The following is a 21,459-nucleotide window of genomic DNA, read 5'->3' as shown; positions in this document are numbered from 1 at the left end:
AAAAGTTTTAATGCATTAATAGATAGGCAAACTATATCAGACAGGAACCTAACTGTCAGCCCCGGTATCTCTGATGATGCTCTAATTGGGGCAGCTGTCAATCATAACTACCTGGAAGGAATGTCGGAGGATTTTAACATGTTTTTCACATCCGACTCCCTTGAGGAAAGTTGGCTTAGCTCGCAGAGTTTTGGTTGGAGCATGGATGAATGTCCTGCAGATCAGACGTGGCAATTTGGTGATCTAGGTTTTTAGGTCTATAATGACTGCTCGTAACCTAAAAACAATGTATATCGTCTCTCTATTCGTTGAGCAGTTCCTCTATCTTCTTCGCAAACATATCTGGGACGGTCATATAGCCCACGTGACCGCCAGGAATGCTTAGAACCTCCTTGCCCAGCCTCATAGCGATAGCCTTGATTGGTCCTGCACCTGGACCATCATTGCTTTCATCTCCAGCGGTAAGAATCAACTTTTCCTTTGCCTTGTCGAGGCCGTCAATGTCGACGGGCGCAATGGTATACTGCCTCAGCTCAAATTCAAACCAAAAGAGACAATTGGCGCGGATCTCGTCGCCGCGTTTTGCATCCATGCAATAAATCATCATCTCCGCATCAGGGCCTCCAGATAAACCAGAGGTAAAAACTTCCATGGCTGCCTCAGGACCCTGAGCTCTATATGTGCTGTAGATGTGACTGATAAGTCCGCTCGCCTGTAGTTCAAACTCTTTGGGCAGGACACCAAAGGCCGGCGGTTCGTGGGAAATTAGCTTGGCCACACAATCAGGGTGAGTGGCCAGAAGCTGTTGAGCAACGACAGCGCCCGATGACGTTCCGAAGACGATAGCCGTGCCATCACGAGAGACATGGGCTATTAGACGCTGCGCATCGTCGGCGTCGGTTTGCAGCCGGTTTTCGAAATCTTGTTTTCCAACAAGATAGCTCTGTGAGTACCCACGGCGATCCCAGCAGACGACAGTAAAGCTGGCAGAAAGGGATTTGGCAACAGTGTGGAAAATGCTACCATGACCGTTGGCTCCGGGGATGAAGATAAGCACGGGCCCAGTGGTTCCGAACGTTTCATAATGGAGAATAGCATCAGGAACGGTAAGCTCAGGCATGTTGTTCTTTGGGTAAGAAAATGAAAAAGGAAAGCGTAATTATATTGTTTTAGCTAATGGAAGTATTCACAAATCTTGACGTTGGTTTACATGAGAGCTTCTTCTCATCTCCAGGCGGGGTAATCGAGGATTTAAGTAATAGTTAATTGGTCAGACCACTGATGCTAAATTTTCTTTCGGGGAGATAACGCACATTTTCAATTGGCTATACTGCTATATGATAAGATACCAATGCATACCAAACAGTTGGCTGGGACATCAACTACACTAGATGTAATAGACCAGAGTAGATCCCAAGTGGTCGCTGTGTACTCATATTTCTTGCAGAATATTTAGTAAAAACGACTAATATAATAAGAATACTAATCGCTCTGGAATCCGCAGGCAGCCGGGCATTTAACAGATTGTTACTGAGAGAGATCTGCTGCATTAATTAGTCCCAATGGAGTATGTTCAACCGCTATGCGGGGAAGGTCTGTTTACTGCAGAACGTGGTATGCACTTGCGGGCGCTTGCAGGTGATACGAAGCCAGCCACAGATCCAGCGAGGAATATCGTTAAAGTGATATATAGTTCCTGTCTACGGGTCTTGATTAGTTGACTATAACATTCTGCCTCCCACCACTTGAATATTGAGTTGCGCAACCACGACCAGTCTTGATCCTTATTAATACCAAGCCATACCTTAAAGATGTCGAACTCCGGTACGTACGACTTTCACAATACTACCCTAAACTACTAAGACTCAATCCAATCCAAACAGATTTTGTGAAAGACGCTCTGAAGCTCATGGCAGTTGAGCCAGGGCTGCCTAGTACGAATCCAACAGTCCCAGCCTGGCAGACTCCACCGCACCCAACAGTCTCGAACGCCAGATCTAGCACCTTGCCTTCAGAAGCCGATGTAGTTATCATCGGGTCTGGCATCACTGGTATTGGCGCTGCGCATTGCGTTTTGAACCATCCAGATGGAACTCATCTGAAGGTGATCATGTTGGAGGCTCGTACAGCGACGAGTGGGGCAACCGGACGCAACGGAGGTCATCTTGTTTCCGACAGTGACTCTCTGTTTCCAACTCTCGTCAAGAGCGTAGGTCTCGAGCGTGCCATTGAGACGGCGCGATTCAGCGAGGCAAATATCTGTCGTCTCCGAGAGCTTGTGTCTGAACTTGATCCGACTGACCGTGAAGCCGTTGAGTATCACACTCTCACAACAGCCACGGCCTTTACAGACCAAAGTTCTTTCAATCAGGCTGTAGACGAGGTTCAACAGCTTCTCAAAACGGTGCCAGATGGTGAGTTGAAGTATAAGGTGTTTAACAGCGAAGACAGCGTTCGGGTAAGACTACACTCTATAATATTTTGATTTATATTACTCACTCACATGTGCTGTAGATATTCAACTTTATCAATGTTGCTGGTGTATTAGCACAGACCGGAGTCGCAGCATTGTCGGCCTACAGGCTTCTCACCGCGGTTTTGGCAGTGCTGAGAAAAGAGTTCTCAGATCGCTTTAGTCTAGAGACGAACACGCCTGCTCTCTCAGTAAACATGGAAAAAGATTTATCTGAAAAAAATCCATATGTCATTTGCACGCCAAGAGGATCTATTCGAGCTAAGCACGTTATACACTGCACGAATGGATACTCGGGCCATTTGATCCCTGGCCTTGTTGGAAGTCTGTACCCATTACGCGGAACCATGTCCACACAGAAAATGGGACCGACTTTCCCAAATATTGGTGACAAGATGTCTTGGTCCCAAGTTTCCCACGGTACATATGACGCCGAGACTGGACATGTTAATCTCGGTTTGTATTACGCCCAGCAAAATGCCAAGACAGGTGTCATGTTTCTCGGTGGTGAATCCCAAAAGCTAAGTACTCTTTTGACGAGTGACGATTCGGACGTTGCAGAGGATGCTTGTCAAAGTCTGAGTTCAGCGGCTGCTAAGATATGGAAGGATGCTGGTCCTGCGAAAGTCTTGGAGGTGTGGTCAGGAATTATGGGGTTTACAGCTGATGGAATGCCGCTCGTAGGAAATCTTCCTCCGAGTCTTACGGGACGGGCTGGAAACTGCGAGTGGATTGCTGCTGGCTTCAATGGGCATGGAATGGACAAGTGCTGGCTCAGTGGCGAAGCAATCGCAAAGATGGTTCTTGGAGAACAAGACGTTGCAGGATTTCCAAAATCTTACCTACTCAGTGATGATAGGGTTAGGTCTTGGACATCAGAGCAGTCTGCTGAGACTTTCATGAATCATATTATGTTGGGAACCGCAGCTCCAGCTAGTCATCTATAGAATGTTTCGCTAAATTCTGTTCAAGTTTTCCGTCAAACTAGCATACATGCATACTGTATATAGAATAAATGTGAGGCTTTGAAGCGTGCTGCCAGTCCCCTCCATTGATGATTGACCGTTTAAATGTGATTTGCTGTACTTTTGTGAACTGCGTCTTAGCTGATGCCACCAAGCTGTCCTCTTCCTACGGAATTCTCGGCCGCCGAGCAATGCCGTCTCTATCTGCCGGAAACCCAGTACCTCCAAGCTACCCTTTGCTTCTCTGACACCGACTCGAAACGGGATTTGCGGCCCCCGAATAATACCTAACAGCTCCAGATTTATGGCGTTATCATCATTTCGCGGCTTCACGTCGGCAACCCCCGCTCGTAGACAAGGATGATGCGGGGTTTTGCGCGCTCTTGACCCTGCCATATTCGTCCTAGTGAATTGTCCAGGGATCGACATTCGGCCCCTCACTGCTACCGTTCTGAGAGATAGCCATCCAAAAGATGCGCCTGCGGGAGAAGCAGGTACCAATAACCCTATATAATCTCTTGTATGAGTGACAAGATACCATGTATTCTACACATATGGGCACCTTGACGCTATATCGATCTGTTCCTGCTCGCTCCATCGATCAATCATGCCTGCCAGCAGAGGGCCTCTCGGAAAAACAAAGCTGCCAGTCGAGGGCCTTGGCGTTGTCGAAGGGTTAAGCTTCTCCAACAATATTCACCAATTCAATGGCATTCCTTACGCATCACTTTCCAAGCGCTGGACACGCTCTCAACTTCGAGACTCATGGTCTAATGATTTTCATGATGGAACAAAGCTTGGGTAATTCTGCCAAGACCTTCAAATACAAGAGCAACTACTAACTTCAAGTTAAAGATGTAGCGCCCCAAATCCGCCAGAATATAACGGGCCTGAGGACATTCTTGTGCCAGTTGACATTGCTCCTCACTTTGAAGAACCAATTGAAAACGAACTCGACTGTCTTGTCATGAATATCACCACGCCATCGCTTGAACCTGACGCAAAGCTACCAGTAATGGTTTACATCCACGGCGGGTCATTTCTGTTCGGCGGCGCCAACAAAGGTGTCTTTGACAGCGTCAACCTCACAACTCACGCGGCAACCCGCAATACTCCCATTGTCGCCGTCAACTTCAATTATCGTGTCGGTCTAGGAGGATTCCTCGCTTCATCCGCGATTAAGCAAGATCTTGAGCGCGACGGCCAAGAAGGTGTAGGAAACTTTGGCCTTTACGATCAACAGATTGCACTTCAATGGGTGAATCGCTATATCAGCTCATTTGGGGGTGACCCACATAATGTTACGATATATGGAGAATCTGCTGGAGGGATGAGTGTTTCCCATCAAATCGCTGCCAAAGATCCTGCGCCTTTTCATCGAGCCATCGCTATGTCTGGACACCTGAACACCATTCCTACATGGTCATTAGATCTACACGAGAAACACTACCGCGCCCTTCTGAGGTATTTGAAAATTGACCCAGACTCGCCCAGGGCGCTTGACCAGCTTCGGAGTGTCCCTCAAGCGGTAGTTGCCGCTGCGACAATACCGGTGGAAGGAAATCTGAATGCCACCGGAAACCCATGCGATGATGGTGTGTTCCACATGTCAAAACCTTCTTTTAACACTATTGCTTCACCTCCGGCGTGGCTTGAAGGTTACATGGTGGGTGACACCACTGATGAGGCTATGATCTTCTCGGAAAGTCTGTGCGAAAATACCTATGCTTCTGTAAGGGCTGGTATGACGGCATTTTTGACCCAAGAGGCAACCGATGACATACTGAAGCTCTATGAAGTCACTTCAAACCTTAAAAGGGACGAATTCCTAACGGCCATGGAGGCCATGACCGGCGATGCAATCTTCAAAGCTCATAATTGGGTGGCAATTCATCGTTCTCAGGTCCCCCAAACATTCGGTTACCACTTTGATCAAGTATGCACACACGATAGTATCTTCAAAGGTCAAGCCTATCACGCACTAGATCTCCTATATCTATTCCTCAATTTTGATGAGAAGTTGACTCCAGGCCAACAAAAGCTGGCGAGATCTATGGCCAGCAGTTTCATCGATTATGCCTATGGAAAAGACCCCTGGCCTCGGATCACTGATGGCAGTCAATGGATGCGATTTGGTCCGGACGAGACTTCCAAGGTCGCGACTGAGGTAGAAGATGAGAATGTGCGCAGATACTCACGGATGAAAACCATCATTGATATGGGGGTGTTTGAGGAGTTTGTTGCCGCGGTAGATCACATCGCAGGTCAGAGAGATCGAATGGGGGCTTTCTAAGATACAGGCAATTGGTTGAGATGCATCGGTAATTTAAAATAAGGCTCAGTCACACTTGGTCAACAATACTAGTGTCAAGGAAGCAATCGGAGCTTGAAAGTTACTATTGATAAAGTTTGGACCTATCAATTTGAAAATATGGCCCTTCGCAATTGTCTAGTATAAGTGTAATTCGACATTCAACTCGGCCGCAGCTTCGGTTGCCATTACCAATTTAGAGACCTCGTCCCCATCTCTTCCATTAGTCCAGACTTTTTTAATTATATCTAATGCTACTTGTTCAGTTCGCTCCTCACCGTCTTCCATCAAGTATTGAAACGCTACTCGTGTGAGCCTTTGCTCTTGAGCATTTTCAGCCAAGAGGCCAGCAATAAATACCGGGTAGAGTATAGCCTTAGCAAGTGACTGTCGAAAACTGAATGTTCCTGAGCTGATGATTGCTTGAATCGCTGCGAAGGCCTTCATTCGCACTACTTCAGTCCGGACTCCAGATTTCGAGGAAGTATCCGGATCTTGACCATAGCCAAGTAATGCACGACTGTGAAGAACCCCAGCACACTTGAATGCTTCCCAAAGGTGAATTTGCATAAACTCGTCAGCTACTTCCCCGTGCCACTGTAATAACCCACTTTCGATATCAGGAGAGTCCAGGTTCGCTAGTAAAGTGATAAGCGTGTATGGTAGACCAGATGTCTGCTCGATCCCCGACTTTTTGTGGGGTCCGACATGTAACTTCCACATGTCTAATGACCGACTGATCCTATTCAGTGTGAAGCACGGAATTTCCAACAGTGCAATGACCTCAAGTAGGTGATCTGCTAGAGGAGGTCTTTGCATGTTGTTCAAAAGTTCCCGGGTTTGGAGGACTCCATGAAGCCCTTTCAACAGTGGAGACCAGACATACAGTGAAGAGATCTACCATCGTCAACAGGATGAGCTGCTTGCAAGGATTCATAAACTCACACTAACACTGCATAGTAGAACTCCTGTCGCTAGAGTGACATCTTGGCTCAATCTGCTGGAAGTATTTAGGTCACTAAGGTAATGTGAAAGTGCCGACTGCATGTATAATGGCGTCCATTGACTCGTGCCCGAATTCAGGCTTGCTTGATACGCCAAACAAGCATGCTTAAGGGAGGTGCTACTCTCACAAAGAGGTAAAATGTCGGATCTGAAGAGAGTGTCCTGTCCTGCACGCCCTGTAAGTGTTTTATATCCTGCGGTGGTAACTGTTCGAAAGTTAGCGGGATATGGACGACGGAATCTCCACTTACATGTTTCCATAAGTTTCTGCGAGATATGTTCGCCTGGTAAACTTTCGGAATCTGATCCAAACTGTTGACATAGCAGGTCCAGTTTATCCGGAGACGTGATTGAATCCAGGTCTGGCATATCCAGAGAATCGTCTGTTGTGCTTCCAGTGATAAGGTCTGCATCTGCAGTGCGCAACGATTTGCTCTCAGAGCGCGTTTTACGGACGGGATTAAGAATGATACCCGCGCCTGCAGAGCTTGCCGTGTCTGCAGGACCCCATGTTAGGCGTGTCTTGTATCCCTCACATGTCATCCCCGCTTGGACGCATCTTTCACACACTGGGCGTTTCTCGTCACATTTCTTGTGACGTCTTTTGCAAGTCCAGCAACTGATGAATTAGTACCTTCTTAAGGGAAATGGATTTCAAGCAGAACACGGAGCTGCTTACCCATGGCGGGATCGTTGAATCATAGACGCTTGGATGGTTGTCCTCACTGGATCTGATGGAACAAGTTGATAAGCCTCTTATTATGACACCCTAATTTTAAGAGAAGAATCACAAAAGGTTTCAATGAAGCCGACCACTGCCAGTTGTGCTCTACTCAGCGGCAAGTCTTATCTTGCCCTTCACTGGCAAGAATATGAAGGAGCGATGCCTCGAACCGATAGTGGTAATTGTTGCCTCACAAATGGAAAAAGAGGGGTAATCGATAATACTGCCGATGCACTGTACCAAGGGGTCGACCTCATCGCGCCAGGCTATAAGAGGTTAGTATTCAAAACCTTTTGATAGAAGGAGGCCTTCTAATAGGACACCAGTGAGCTAGCACATGAATCACCAACGACGACCAACTACGAACGGCCCTCAGGCGTTTAAAGAGCTTACAACTGGTACCACTCCAAGTTAGTCTGCTCGATGATGAAATATTACAGCAAGTTCGATTAGTTTTAATCAGCTGTGAGAATTCAATGAGATTGATAAGAACTAATGCGGGAAACATGACATGTATAGCATAAAGGAAATTTATTCATCACTATTTAAGAACTAGTAGATTGCCTTCGCTCACGCCAAACTATTGTCTCACCATGTAATACAGGGTTGTCGTCGTGGTCGGGTTTTCAACCTCGCTTAGTGTCTTTTCTTCCACAACCTCAAAGCCATATTTCTCATAGAACTTGACGTTCTTCTTAGCTGTGCACTCTAGAAAACACGGTGATGTCCCGAGTTTTTGGACCACCCATGCCATTATAATGCTTCCAACTCCCATTCCCTGAGTATCAGGCCCAACCGCAGCGATTTCGAGGTAATAGAGAGAATTGGGAGGGTATTGGCTCTTCATCTTCTCTTCAAATTCGTTGTGTGTATCCATCATGAGCTTGATGCGCTGCGAGGAATTGTTATTAGCGCAAATCTTGGGATTTCAAATGATGTCTCACCTTTCCATCAGAGAACGGTTCCATGGGTCTTATTACCCAGTTATCCCATAGTACTCTCAAGTGTGCTGGCCACCACATAGGGTTCAGCCATCTATACTGCGATTTTGGTGGAAATATGAAGCAAGCACCAACACTACTGGGGTTTTCACCCATAGTAACAGCTTCCATGCCAATACCACGGACCGCATACTCGCGTAAACGTGCCTCTTGCCATTGCTGTAGGGTAGGTGTCAAAGTCTCCCACCCAGGCCCTACACGATCACGAGATAACCAACGTATCAAGGGATCAGAAGCGAAAGAAAGACTGATCGTTTTTGCAGCAGTTTGAATCGATGTCAAGTCTTGAATAAGAGTGGTGAGTACTGAGGACGTAAGTAGGGGCGAATCATTGAGCGTACCTAAGCCTAGTGGCCGTATTTGAACCTTGTTTATCATCGCGTTGGTCATTTTCACTTGGAAAATGGTGAAGTCATCCGGGCTCAGATGTTACCACAAGCATCATATAATGGTATTTCTATCGCCGGTTTGCCATGTAGAATCAACGTGGGCTGTCATGCCAGCGGAACCCGCGTAATCCGACTTGTTTCTGATTTTACGGCGCGGGTCTTGAGTTAGGATGGGGGTCACGACGTGGATCTAGACCCCTGACTTGCGCGGCACCCACTACTACATGCGGTAAAGATGGGCATTGCCATCACGCTTTTCCCAAAGCGATAGGCTCTGCCGCGCGGAATTTACTACCTATCGCAAGATAGCCTCCCGCCACTAAGACCCTTGGCTGAATCTTGGGATTTCGAGATGTTGGAGCTTATTGGAGTTGCTTATATAGATGTCAATCATAAACGGCAGCCAGTACAACAATTGGAAGATAGCACAGCAAATTCCTTGCCCTAGCAGACCTCGGTTCTTTCTTCTCTGGCTCGCGTTCCACTTCGTAAAATGTCGCAACCAACCAAGACTACCACCGCTAGCCCGGGCAATCAGATGTATCCCGACATACCGACAATGAGAGCTCCATCTTTGGAGTTTGTGTATCGCCTTGTCGCCAAGATGCATCCAACCGATGACTACGATATTGAAAACGTCCAAGCTACAGGCGTCACACGGTCTATTGCCCATATCCAATCGGGGACCGTCAAGGGCCCAGGTATAGATGGTATTGTTGTGGAAAACAGCGGTGCTGACTGGGCTGAGAGGATTCATTCTGAAAAGGTCAGTTCTCCAATCATAAAATGTGTGTGGTGTCGGTATTGAAGTTCCCCAGATCTATTACAAACTTGACGCAAGATACACCATCAAGACTAATGATGGACACCACATCTATGTCCAAGCTCGTGGGCTTTTTAGACCTGGTCCAGGGATAGAGTTTCAACAGCCAGACTCAATGGACGTGGACTATACACAGGACGAAGTGGAGTACTTTACACATATAACTTTCGAGGCTGCGGGAAATAGCCCGTATAATTGGATGAATGGAATTGTGGCGATTGGCGCTTTGCAGTCGTTTCAAGGAGCAGCTGTTGTAGACTGCTGGAGGTTGACCAATTTCCCTGGGCAAAAGGTTGAGGACATTTAGGTTGAAAGATGTATCGCGTATGAATGATTGAGTATACTCAAGTACTGCCTCTCGAGTATTGTACTTCTTGCCACCGAAACCTTATTTTCATAAGTAACCCTTAGCAAGGTCGCCTGTGACAAATGATGCGTAGATAGTGAGCTACAGCCAAGATCTTTTACTACATGTCGGCCCGCCTGATTACCGAAAGCGTTCTGTCAAGGAACTGTAGTTGTGAAAGTGACAAGCACTATGTCTTGCTCGAATGGTGATCATGTTTTTACCATCCACAAAGGTAACAGTTACCGAAAACCCCGCTTCCCCGCATTTCGGTCGCGCGGCCGGCTGTTGGCTAAGTAGGGTGGTGTGGTAGACTGAAGCAGACAAGACAGGTCTATGATAAGGCTAACCCCATTAAGTAGGCAAAGCCCCTGGAGCAGATCCTGATCAATATCCTTGTGATTTCTGAGATAACATTACCCCGGCCAGCCACTACGTACACAGAGATAGCCATCTACTTAAGACCTTGATCGGTTGCTCATGTCTCACGCAAGTAGGCTACAGCACAGCTCTTACTACAGTGAGAGTTTTGTATAGTGAAACCTATTCCGACAATGTATTTATCTCAAATGTCCCGAACCACGTCGGCCACGCCTCCGGGCTTCACCACGCCGCCAGGCACTGTAAGATTGATTAGGGGTGAGTATCACAAGACCTCGATACTTGACAATAACCTAACGCCTTAAACAGAAGACTGCCATCTCGAGACAACCCAACTTGTGCTCCAACCTACGCCGACCGATGACCCAAATGACCCTTTGGTACCTACCTCCTCACGCAGCATATCGCAGCATTGGCTAAGTTTAGTGAGAACTGGACTCGTACCCGCAAGTTGATGAACTTCGTTCCTATCCTGGCAGTAACGGCGATAATCTTTACCCAGTGAGTGCGAAATGTTCCCGCCCTGAAACATAAGGAGCTGAAAATAGCAGAACATCTCTGCCACTTATCTTCTGGGTTTTGTGGAATCCAGAATTTGGTTGGTCATACGGACAACTCAATAACGCCAATGCCATCAACTATGTAGGAACAACTGTCGGATGCATCCTTTTTATACCACCGGCAGTTAAATACGGACGTCGATTGATGTACTTGCTCACAACAGCCATCATCTTCGGCATGGCGATCTGGTCAGCACGCATGCGTACATTGACTGAACTATACATCTCGCAGTTGATCTTTGGCTTAGCCAGTGCTACGAACGAAGCGATCGTCGAGATGACGGTATGTACCCCGTGTCTTCCGTTGCGATAACCACTAAGGACATATTAGATTGCAGACTTGTATTTTGTTCATCAACGCGGCACGGCCAATGGACTTTATATGGTGATGGTGATGATTGGAGTAAGTGGAATATCGATCATTTCTATAGACTTCAAGTAGCTGACAAAAAGTAGAGCTTTCTGAGTCCGATTATTGCCGGATACATGGCAGCCAATGGAAACTGGAGGTTATGCTATTGGGTCACTGCAGCAGTCGACGGTGTTTTGTTGGCTTACTTTTGCTTCTTCTTCGAAGAGAGCAAGTATATACCTCGTCTTGAATCTCGACCACTCTCTACCTCATCTGCCATTCCAATTTCCGCCACCAAGAAGGACACTATTTCAACAGTCGAGACGGGAGAGCCAAGCACATACGTCACACCACAATGCTCCAATACCCAGACTTATCAGATCAACCCAGATATACCGCTACTCACATGGCGACAACGCCTGCGCCTCGTCACCAAGAACGACCAGAACCTCCTCAGTGTTGTCTGGACATCTGTTATAATTCTGTTCCGATTCCCAGCGGTTATGTACACTGCCCTCACGTACGCATTCTGCCTCTGCTGGATCTCCGCTCAAGCCTCGATCATTTCTATGGTCTTTACACAGCCACCTTACAATTTCGGCACTATTGGGGTGGGTAATATGAGTCTTGGAGTTTTTATCGGATGCATATTAGGCTCGATTTACGGTGCTCTATCTGATAAGGCTATTTTCTGGTTTGTGAAAAGGAACTATGGCTATTATGAGCCAGAGATGCGACTGCAACTCAACCATATCCCTGCGCTCTGTATGGGCGGTGGGTTCATCATGTTTGGCTTAACCACAGCCAAGGTAGGTCAACTTTAGTCTCTCTTTACTTCAAGATACTAACAGTCATAGGGCATGCATTGGATTTACCCTAGTATTGGCAGTACCATCTTCGGCCTTGGTCTGGGTGGTCTGAGCGACGTCGCGCTATGTGTTTCAATCGATAGTTATCAAGCAGTAAGTGCCTACGTATATTTAAAGTGCCTACTATTTTAACTCCGGATAGATCACAGGAGAAGCTTTTATCGGTATAGCATTTATGCGAAACTGCTTCAGTATCGCTATTTCCTTTGCTCTTGTCCCTTGGCTAGATGCTCAAGGTTTACAGAACTTATCAATTACAATGGGCATATGGGCAACTGTGATAGGTTTTCTCCATGTACCGCTTATAGTTTGGGGAAAGAGGATTCGTGAGAATACTACAGATAACTATAAGAGAATAGCACCGGGAAGAGCGAACTACTAGGGTTAACTGAGATAAGGGTTTCTTATTGTAATAATACCTCCACAGCGGGCCAGAAAACGATTTCAAGAACGTTGAGTATCAAGTTGGCCTTGAAGTTTATCTACTTTCGGAAGTGCTTGGCATGCTGGCTTGGGACCTGGTAGAGAATGATGATAATATATTTGGTGGCCTTATCACATGTCAGAAGATCCTGGCTAGGTTACTAGGGGATCGAATTATAATCTATTTATAAAAAGCAGCTATATTAAAGATTAGAATATTATTTACTTGTAACTATAGGTTTATCTATATTTGAAAATCAATAATAAATAATAAATAAAGATATATCTTCCAATTTGCACTAAGTTATGCAAGGATATTAAATAAATAAAAAACCACTGAAATGAGGCTTAACAAGTGGATAAGGAAGTGGATTACTAAAGGAATAAAGGAATAAGGATTAGGGAGGACTAGACGAAAGTAATAGTGCGCATTAGACGGTATATCTCTACTCAAGCTGATTTGACATTCCTGTTAGTAATAATTGTATCGGCTCTTTTCCAGGCCGCTAGGCATCTTAATTTTGCCGATATCTTGATGACTAATGCTCGATAATCCATCAAATCGGTGAAGGCTTTTACATCCATAACTACTTTAATCCGCTAGATCCGCTGTACTTCCGCCACTCAACATCCATCTCTCAATAATGAGTACGAAAATTCCCAAAGCCTGCGAACCTTGCCGGCTACGCAAAAAGCGATGTAACGGAACACACCCATGCAATCATCCCGATTGCCAGAATGCGCCGAGCACTTGTGTTTTTAGGGTCAAGACTCGGAACAGAAGATCAAAACGAGATGTCAATAACCCTGTACCACAGCAGCCATTCCTTGGGTCTGGCGATCCCGTTGACCGTACTTCACCGGCATCATGGCATTCACGCCAAAGTGCCGAGTCAGGTCCTGATCCAGGAGTTCAACATGAGGTCTACCACAGCGTCACTGAAACGCACTTATCGCCCACATCTACCGATAGCTCGCATCTATTCTACGGACCTTCATCTTACTTTGCATTCCTGCAGCAGATACACCGGGGCGTCTTACCTGTGATCACCCATGGGTACTCTGAGGACAGCGAGGCTAGATCTGGTCTTGATACCTTCATGCAGAGGTCAATATTCTTCGGGACGCCATCCAGGATAAACCCCGAGGCGCTCAGGTCTGAGAGCGTGCAATTGGCACCCGTGTCAAAGGAAATGGCGCACGAATTTCTCGAGTTGTTCAAGGCTACATCATATCACCGATTGACGTTTTATACGATAAGTGAGTTGGACGGCCTTTTGGAAAGTCTGTATAACTCGCAGAGTGTACGCAACATACCACCGCAAACTAAGGCGAGTTTTCTGGCAATGTTGGCTATTGGTGCTCTTGCCACTCCACAGACAGACCTCGCAGAGACGCTCTTTATGGAAGCTAGACGAGAAGCTGTTATCTTAGATGATGCAGTAACATTGAAGACTCTTCAGCTTTCGCTCTTATTCGCTGACTACCAGATCAATATGGGGCGTCCCAACTCAACCTATCTACATCTCGGCGTAGCATGTAGGAGAGCGCACGCGTTGGGATTACCAAATGGTGCTCTTTCAACCAGGTTGGACAACCTCGCTTTTCATAATCATCAAACAACTATATGGTCACTATATTTCTATGAAACGTAGGTTAAACACCAAGAATATGATTCTAAAGCTGACATTCACTAGATACCAGGCATTGTCTTTGGGACGACAAAGCGGGCTGAAACTCAAGGACATCGCGTGTCCATTCCCGACTGAGCCACTTCCCATAGTAAGGCAGTGTCGGATCGCCATAATCATGGAGGACGCTGCAGAAGCTATTTATGGAAGAAAAGCAACATCGATTCGGCAGTTGTACGCCGTCGCAGAAGAGTTGCGTGGTCGTCTTTATCAGTTTGCTCAGGATTGGGGAATCGGGTCTGCGCAATTAGGGACTACTCAGGAGTCTCTTGACATTCATGAATCTATGACATTGCACAACCGTATGTGGAATGAAACTTGTACTTGATCAAGAAGCTGACTATTCTCGAAGTGTACTACCACGCCATCATCTTGATCTTTCGTCCTTTCTTAGTCGCCAAACAAGCTATGCGTGTTACCGGAGGGACGAGCGAGATCAAGGACATGTGGATGCGCCAGGCTTGCAGGTACGCCGTCGATGCTGCTCAAGACTCTATCGAATATGTCTCGAATATCGGCCAAGAGTGCAGAGTGAATCGTTATCAGGCATTTTTCGTCGAATGCGGATGTTCGGTACTGCTCTACGACATACTATGTCAGCCTTCGAAGTATTCCTACAATATGGAATACATTCAAAAGGCTATCCAGGCTTTATCCTCAATGGTTGCGGATGAACCTGTAATCTCATCGCTGAACTCCATTCGTCGTGTGTTGGAAACAATCGAGGCATCGATTCCCAGTCACTTTGGTGGAAGACAGGCGATGGCGATGGACAGTGTCGCCATGCCTCCTCACCATTACTCCCGGATCGAATTCCCCTCTGTGAGCCATCTGGGGGCAAATGATTCGGGCGGAATGATTCTTCTCACAGATGACTTTGGAACTCAAGATAACAGATCGCGTCCGGTTGAGCCAGGATTACCCAACACCACGGTAGACCAAGATTGGACAAACTCGGCACATTTCAACCTCAACGTAATGACAACTGACCTTTTCAACTTTTTCCCTTTAGACATGACGACACCAATGACTCATGCTACTGGGGAGAGTATACAGATGTCATGATAGTACATGTTGACCTTTGTGAGCCGGAACGAATCAATTTACTGCTTTTTAATACAATAAATTCACTGCTTCCTAATAATACCCCGAAACATATTGATATACTTGCTTTTCTCTGATTTTATTGTAAACTCTCAACTGTATAGGCAATGGAGCCTCCACAATTATAATTCATATGGAAATCATTAGTGTCTCACGGTTGACAAGTTGCATTGTACTCGTGGCAAAATATTGCTACGATTTGGTAATGACTAAGATAAACAGCGAAAAGTAGAAACCTGCACCATATTGCAGTTTCTCCAACTGTATATTCCATCTAGTGATAGCAACACACATATGAAGAAGACAGTGTTTAAGCGAGATAAAAATGAATATTAACTATCACTTGTCTAGATACTCTATCTGATGCATGACAAACCCTCCTTTTAATCTATATATCCTGCAGGTACTAGAAATCTTAACCACTAGAAACATAAGAGACGAAACTAGTAGGTCGCCTTATGCCTCTTAGATTATGTTTCTTAGACTACTTATCCTTATACCCTAAGACGTAGGTCGCCGTCTTTCTACTACCCGCTAGCTTGTTCCCATATGAAACACTTAACTTGCTGTCTTGGTTGACTTTGTGCGTAGCTTCATCATCAAGAAGACAAGAGCATATGAAGAGAAACAAAACAACGCCGTGATCCCAACCTAAGAGATTCTGTTAGTTTTTGCTCAAGACTAGTAGTCCTTCAATGAACTTACATCTCTCCATCCAAAGTATTTCTCGTCAATCTTGAATTGACCGAGATAGTCAGCACCCGTGGTGTATGGACAATAGGAGCAGCTGTCTGTCGAACTAGGATCAACAACATAGCCACTGTTCTCTCGAATAAAATCCGTCATGTAGTCGCCACAAGTTGTTCCGTTGTTGCTTGGTAAAGGGATATGTGTTAACTCCTCAGAGTGACAATCAACCTTGACATCCCACACGACAGGCTCCAACAAACCACCGATCAAATAAGTGAATGGGTCAAGGTAGTACATCCAGTATCTCCAGAATGGCTGGATCTGGTTGTATGGCACAACAACACCACAGAAGTTGACGAGTCCGGCACCGATGAATACAGGGTTTGCCAGGGCAGCAAAATAAACATTGGGTGAGTAGGCAGCAATTGCTTGACCAATGGACGTGTACAGGAACTCGTAGACTAGAACGGTTAGTTGTATGTACTAGCAGGTACTGAAAGGTAAACTCACGAATCATTTGGAGGTAGATTTGACCAGAAATGCTAGCTTTGACAGGGAAGCCAGCTGGAAAATAGAAGCAAATAAAATAGACTGTGGCACAAACAATCAAGACGGGAATCTCGGAGATAAGTTGTCCAGAAATAAAAGCAAACCAATGGTATGCCTTGGACTTCTTTTCTCGGTTCTCGAAAAGATCCCTGTTTCGAATGAAGAGAGGTTGCAGTTGATTGATGGCACCTGGTGCAACAAAGACAAAATTGAAGACTGACATTAGTCGTAGCTGCAGATCAAAGGATCCGTTCCCGATCATCCAGAAAGTGAATCCACTGAACAAAGAGTTCGAAATGTGCAACCCAATCTTGTTCCAGATGTAATCCGGGTTGCGCCATAGTGCCATAAGCTGACGTTGAATGACGATTCGAGTCTGGTATAAGATAGGGGTTGCAAAGTCCCGGGAATCAGCCTCGGATTCTTCAGATTCCTTCTCACTTGCGATAGCCGTGTTGGGAATTTTCTGTTCGAGTTCTTCCAACTCGGCAAGAGCTTGTTCCTTCTCCTTGGAGTTGTTCCAGATCTCAGGCCAATCAAGATGAGACCCAAAACGTCCCTGAACCACATCGACAATAAACTCCGCTGGGTTAACTTCTCCGTCTGGAGAAGCACCGTTGTCGGCAAAGTACTTTAGTACGGTAGCAGAGTCCTTCCCTGTAGGCCCAAAGAAGGTGGTACGACCGCCCTTGGCAAGGAGGAGAAGGACATCAAAGGCTTCGAATAAAGCAGCTGAAGGCTGATGGATGGTACAAATGATGGTCTGGCCAGACATAGCAAGCTTGCGCATGAATCGGCAGATCTGGAAGGCTGACTGGGCGTCGAGCCCAGATGTGGGTTCATCAAGAAATAGAAGAGAAGGCTTTGCAACGAGTTCAACTGCAAGTGTTAGACGCTTGCGCTGCTCGATAGACAGGCCCTGGCCTGGAGCGCCAACAATAGCGTGCTTGAGAGGTCCAAGTTCCAAAAGCTCAATGATCTGGTCAACGTAAGCAAACTTGTCAGCCTCACTGATCTCATAAGGTTGTCGTAGCCGTGCTGAGAAACGAAGTGCCTCAAGAACAGTTGCAGTAGGTTCGTGGATATCGTTTTGCTCGCAGTATCCAGTTGTCCGTTGAAACGTAATGCCTTGAGGTCGGCCGTTAACCATGATGCTGCCCTCGAGGCGACCAGAATCCTTGCGCTGAGCCAACACATCCATAAGCGTTGTCTTGCCGGCGCCCGAAGAACCCATCAAGGCGACCAGCTGACCGGGCTTGACAAAGCCGGACACATTCTGCAAGAGTTGCTTCTCTTGACCCTCATGGTGGACAAAGTAGTTGATGTTCTTGAAAGTGAACGTCGTTGCAGACATGATATAATCGTGCTGCTCAGGTACAGCTCGTACTGAGGTGCGTTCGGGGTCCTCCTTCAGAGCCAATTCCTTTGTTTGACTTCGACGATCATACAGAATCATGGAGCCTGCACCTGAAGCGAGGTTCACTTCGAAGCCAATAGCAGCGGTAATTGAGAAGAAGATCCAGAAAGCGATGATGATGCCAACATTCCTCCAGACCTCAGTACGGGCAATACCGTATTGTAGGCTCAAGTATGATGCACCATCGATCCGGTCCCCGCTCGCACCGATGACGGTACAACTCCTGAAGCGATCGTCGTCGTAGCTTGATCCAAAAGGCACAAATTGAGGCTCGACACATGATAGCTCCAGATTTCCCATCTCGCTAGCCATGACAGCTGAGAAAGAGTAGCTTGCAGGATTGATGTACGCTATCCAGCGGAACCAAGGGTGCATTTTCGTGGTGGGAATAAGATATCCTAATACGAGTTAGACATGTACAGAACATAAGAGATTCCAATACTTACCAGCGTATACCATCATTACCATGGTAATCCAACCGCTGATTTGCGAAGCTAGACCAAAATGCTTGCACCATGCGCCGATCGTTCGATACAGGGAAGTAAAGCACAGAGTGGTAACAAGGTAAACGAACCAATTGGTGAAGAATTTGCCAGCGTCTTGCTGATAACCGACCATGAAATAGTAAATCAGGTTGAACAGACTGAACATGAGTATAACGAAAGGAATGTCGGTGAGGACGCAAGCAAGAGCATAAGCGCCGGGTCGAGTAAAAGCTAAACGCTTGTGTCGAGTGAGGATAGATCGGCCCTCGAAAGACGCTGCCGTCTCAGCCATCTTATTGAGGCACCAAAGCAAGATGGGATAGAACAGGGCTCCGGGCTTCCGGAAGATAGAGGTGCTGTCTTCGGGGAGGTTGTACATCAAACTGCCAGTCACAAGAGCCATAACTAAGGATGACGCCAGCTGAAGGCCGTTTGAGAACCGATCTCCCCATAAGATCTGAAACTGTCTGGTATAGTTTAGTAACGTTCTGGTTTTGCTGAAATGTGATGTTACCTAATAGCACAGATCCAAACCTGTTGAAAGAAGGAGACCAAGTAAGGACTGGTCGCCCTAGAGATAGCTGAAATAGTGCGAGACTTCTCCTCAGAGTTAGAAATTCGGAGACCGTCAACCTCAGCTGCAAGCGATTCCTGGTTCCTAGACTTGGCGAGAAGCTTCATACGCTGGAATGTTTCACTCGCTTTGTATCGTTGTTCGAAATCGTGGGCGGTTTGAGGAACTGTCGCTTCGTATCCGGGGATAATTTCGCGCTCCGTGTCCACGGTAACAGAAGTCAAAAAGTCCGCGATGTTGGCACCAGGAGGGCATTTGAAGCCCATATTCTCAAAATACTGCTTTGCTTCAGCCGATGGACCATAGTAGATCTCACGGCCATCGGCGAGGACGAGAACTTTATCGAATTGGTCGTAAATGCCATTTCCAGCCTGGTAAAGGGTCGCGATGATCGTCCGTTGCTGCTCGTCTGTTTGCTTCCGAAGCACGCGGGCAAAATCAAGAGCATTTGACGCGTCGAGACCTCGGGTCGAATTGTCCCAGCATTGAACAGGAGCTTGCGTACTCATGACCTCGGCCACAGAGACTCGCTTCCTCTCACCGCCGGAAACACCTCGAACATACTCATTACCAACGATTGTGTTCTTGGTATGGCCGATTCCAAGTGACTCAAGAATTTTGATCGAGGTCTGATCCACGTACTCATTTGTCGTCAGATGCTGCGGTCGGGTCTTGGGCACTTTGGAGGAGGTTGCGAAGCCCATAGTTTCGGAAACCTTGAGGGAGGGGAAGTGTAAATCGTCTACTTTTGTTAGCATATTCGCCATTCGAGATACCAGTCAGCAGCGTCATGTACCTTCAGTGTTCATTACCAGCTGGTGACGGAATTCCTTTGCAGTATCCTGTCCAACATTGCCGTACTGAACCAGGCCTTGTACCTCATCAAACTCGCTTCGGTGATTTGACAACACTTTGAGAAGAGATGTACAACCTGAACCAGGTCTCCCGACGACCAAGAGCTGGAGGAAATCTAGATCAGCAAACCTTGACCTTCAAGAAGCTGAGCAATATGAAGATGCCATCTTACCATTTCTCCTGGGCTGACTTGGCCAGTGATTCCCTGTAAGATTTGCTAAAGAAGAGTTAGAAAGAAAGATGTTGACAGATTCGCACAAATCACCCACTCTTTTCGGGGACTTTCGTCTTCCGAATTGGAAGATACCAGTTACAACTGATATGCATGTCGAAGCAAAATTCTCTCCTTCGCCAGAGACTTGGATACCGACATCTTCAAAGGTAACCGTGAGACGTTTGGTTGCCGAATCTTGCACCGTCTTGGCGTCGCTAGTGTCAGAGAGATAATTGTCTGGCATGGCGACGGTAAAGATGGTGAAGATAGTGGTAATTCTCAAGATGCACCAGTTGTCCATAGGCTCTGGGCTATTTATTGCCCAGGCTCCTGTCTGATCCTTAACTACGACATTGTCATGGTCCATCAATTGGTACGTGCATCTCTTGCGGATTTACGGATTTAACCAGCGGAGGCTAAACTTCATATGGGGCTGGCTCCAATGGCTCCAACTTGGGTTCTATGGAGTCTTCCCCGGAGATACGTCAATCGGATTGATTGGCCATCACATTTAAATCCGCTTTGAAGTGCGAAAGCTTAGTCACTGTGAAGCACCTCGTGAAAATTGCTAATTTATTTCAATCCTCTAGATCCGTTCTAGGTCCGCTCTGTCCTTCCGATCAAATTGATATCTTCTACTGGGCATGCCGAATCATCCGGATAACCAAAGAGATAAAATTTAACTTATCAATACGAGATACCTATAGCTTGAGTCATCTACATCTGTCGGTAACAGAGTTTGGGGTTGTCATATTAAGCTACATAGGCATGATGCTTTTCCTGGTTGAGACTTACAGTACAAGACGGGGACGTCAGGTTAAGACAAAAGGTCATTCAAAAATGCACTTCCTGCGAAATGAAAAGGAATATGCTGACACTTAAACTGCAGTGTAGTACCTACGGGTAGAAATTGTTTGCTGTGCCTACTGAAACACATCGTAAGACAGAGCCAGAAAAGCATCGGTCATACAGTTGATGATACACAGTCAATATGAATAAAGCAAAAATTGCCGATTTGACATGGATATCTATGTTTGTGACACATTCCTGAGACATCAGTACGAGAAGAAACACGGATTTTCAATACGGTAATTGGTATATACCTATTTGTAACAGTAACATATTTCTCCGAGACACAATAGTGTCACAGTCGTGGAGTTGGAGAAGTCCTAAGTTAGAACGTTCAATTCTGTTTTTAGTACTTTAGGAATATATATAGCTACATCACAGTCATGCTGCGCTGAGGTTCGTCATGTCA

At 46.3% G+C, this 21,459-nt stretch overlaps 9 protein-coding genes across 9 annotated transcripts; 5 read left to right on the top strand and 4 right to left on the bottom strand.

Moving 5' to 3' along the window:
* Nucleotides 1-301: 301 nt before the first annotated feature.
* FSST1_010107 (alpha/beta fold hydrolase) lies at nt 302-1,120 on the bottom strand (the record flags this gene model as incomplete). Its single annotated transcript, XM_083227141.1, has 1 exon — nt 302-1,120. One exon carries the CDS (start codon nt 1,118-1,120, stop codon nt 302-304), a length of 819 nt encoding a protein of 272 aa, XP_083086068.1.
* Nucleotides 1,121-1,811: 691 nt separating this feature from the next.
* Nucleotides 1,812-3,420, top strand: FSST1_010106 (FAD dependent oxidoreductase-domain-containing protein; the record flags this gene model as incomplete). Its single annotated transcript, XM_083227140.1, has 3 exons — nt 1,812-1,824; nt 1,884-2,458; nt 2,515-3,420. 3 exons carry the CDS (start codon nt 1,812-1,814, stop codon nt 3,418-3,420), a joined length of 1,494 nt encoding a protein of 497 aa, XP_083086067.1.
* A 625-nt stretch (nt 3,421-4,045) lies between these two features.
* On the top strand, nt 4,046-5,731 carry FSST1_010105 (Alpha/Beta hydrolase protein; the record flags this gene model as incomplete). The annotated part of the gene is made up of 2 exons (XM_083227139.1): nt 4,046-4,239; nt 4,294-5,731. The coding sequence occupies 2 exons, from the start codon at nt 4,046-4,048 to the stop codon at nt 5,729-5,731; spliced, it is 1,632 nt and encodes a 543-aa protein (XP_083086066.1).
* A 156-nt stretch (nt 5,732-5,887) lies between these two features.
* Nucleotides 5,888-7,456, bottom strand: FSST1_010104 (Zn(II)2Cys6 transcription factor; the record flags this gene model as incomplete). Its single annotated transcript, XM_083227138.1, has 4 exons — nt 5,888-6,646; nt 6,695-6,960; nt 7,006-7,373; nt 7,434-7,456. 4 exons carry the CDS (start codon nt 7,454-7,456, stop codon nt 5,888-5,890), a joined length of 1,416 nt encoding a protein of 471 aa, XP_083086065.1.
* Nucleotides 7,457-8,058: 602 nt separating this feature from the next.
* Nucleotides 8,059-8,869, bottom strand: FSST1_010103 (uncharacterized protein; the record flags this gene model as incomplete). The annotated part of the gene is made up of 2 exons (XM_083227137.1): nt 8,059-8,370; nt 8,423-8,869. The coding sequence occupies 2 exons, from the start codon at nt 8,867-8,869 to the stop codon at nt 8,059-8,061; spliced, it is 759 nt and encodes a 252-aa protein (XP_083086064.1).
* A 492-nt stretch (nt 8,870-9,361) lies between these two features.
* On the top strand, nt 9,362-9,998 carry FSST1_010102 (DUF3237 domain-containing protein; the record flags this gene model as incomplete). Its single annotated transcript, XM_083227136.1, has 2 exons — nt 9,362-9,634; nt 9,687-9,998. The coding sequence occupies 2 exons, from the start codon at nt 9,362-9,364 to the stop codon at nt 9,996-9,998; spliced, it is 585 nt and encodes a 194-aa protein (XP_083086063.1).
* A 593-nt stretch (nt 9,999-10,591) lies between these two features.
* Nucleotides 10,592-12,581, top strand: FSST1_010101 (uncharacterized protein; the record flags this gene model as incomplete). The annotated part of the gene is made up of 8 exons (XM_083227135.1): nt 10,592-10,676; nt 10,728-10,798; nt 10,849-10,919; nt 10,970-11,261; nt 11,310-11,381; nt 11,435-12,139; nt 12,188-12,292; nt 12,342-12,581. 8 exons carry the CDS (start codon nt 10,592-10,594, stop codon nt 12,579-12,581), a joined length of 1,641 nt encoding a protein of 546 aa, XP_083086062.1.
* A 685-nt stretch (nt 12,582-13,266) lies between these two features.
* FSST1_010100 (uncharacterized protein) lies at nt 13,267-15,378 on the top strand (the record flags this gene model as incomplete). The annotated part of the gene is made up of 3 exons (XM_083223723.1): nt 13,267-14,273; nt 14,320-14,615; nt 14,666-15,378. 3 exons carry the CDS (start codon nt 13,267-13,269, stop codon nt 15,376-15,378), a joined length of 2,016 nt encoding a protein of 671 aa, XP_083086061.1.
* Nucleotides 15,379-15,975: 597 nt separating this feature from the next.
* Nucleotides 15,976-20,502, bottom strand: FSST1_010099 (ABC-2 type transporter-domain-containing protein; the record flags this gene model as incomplete). Its single annotated transcript, XM_083223722.1, has 8 exons — nt 15,976-16,068; nt 16,123-16,568; nt 16,618-18,471; nt 18,520-19,025; nt 19,073-19,874; nt 19,929-20,091; nt 20,160-20,204; nt 20,257-20,502. The coding sequence occupies 8 exons, from the start codon at nt 20,500-20,502 to the stop codon at nt 15,976-15,978; spliced, it is 4,155 nt and encodes a 1,384-aa protein (XP_083086060.1).
* Nucleotides 20,503-21,459: the final 957 nt, after the last annotated feature.

Source organism: Fusarium sambucinum, chromosome II (assembly GCF_050947815.1).
Source record: "Fusarium sambucinum isolate potato_lamoka chromosome II, whole genome shotgun sequence".
NCBI classification, from domain to species: Eukaryota; Fungi; Ascomycota; class Sordariomycetes; order Hypocreales; family Nectriaceae; genus Fusarium; species Fusarium sambucinum.
This window is presented reverse-complemented; position numbering and strand designations above follow the sequence as displayed.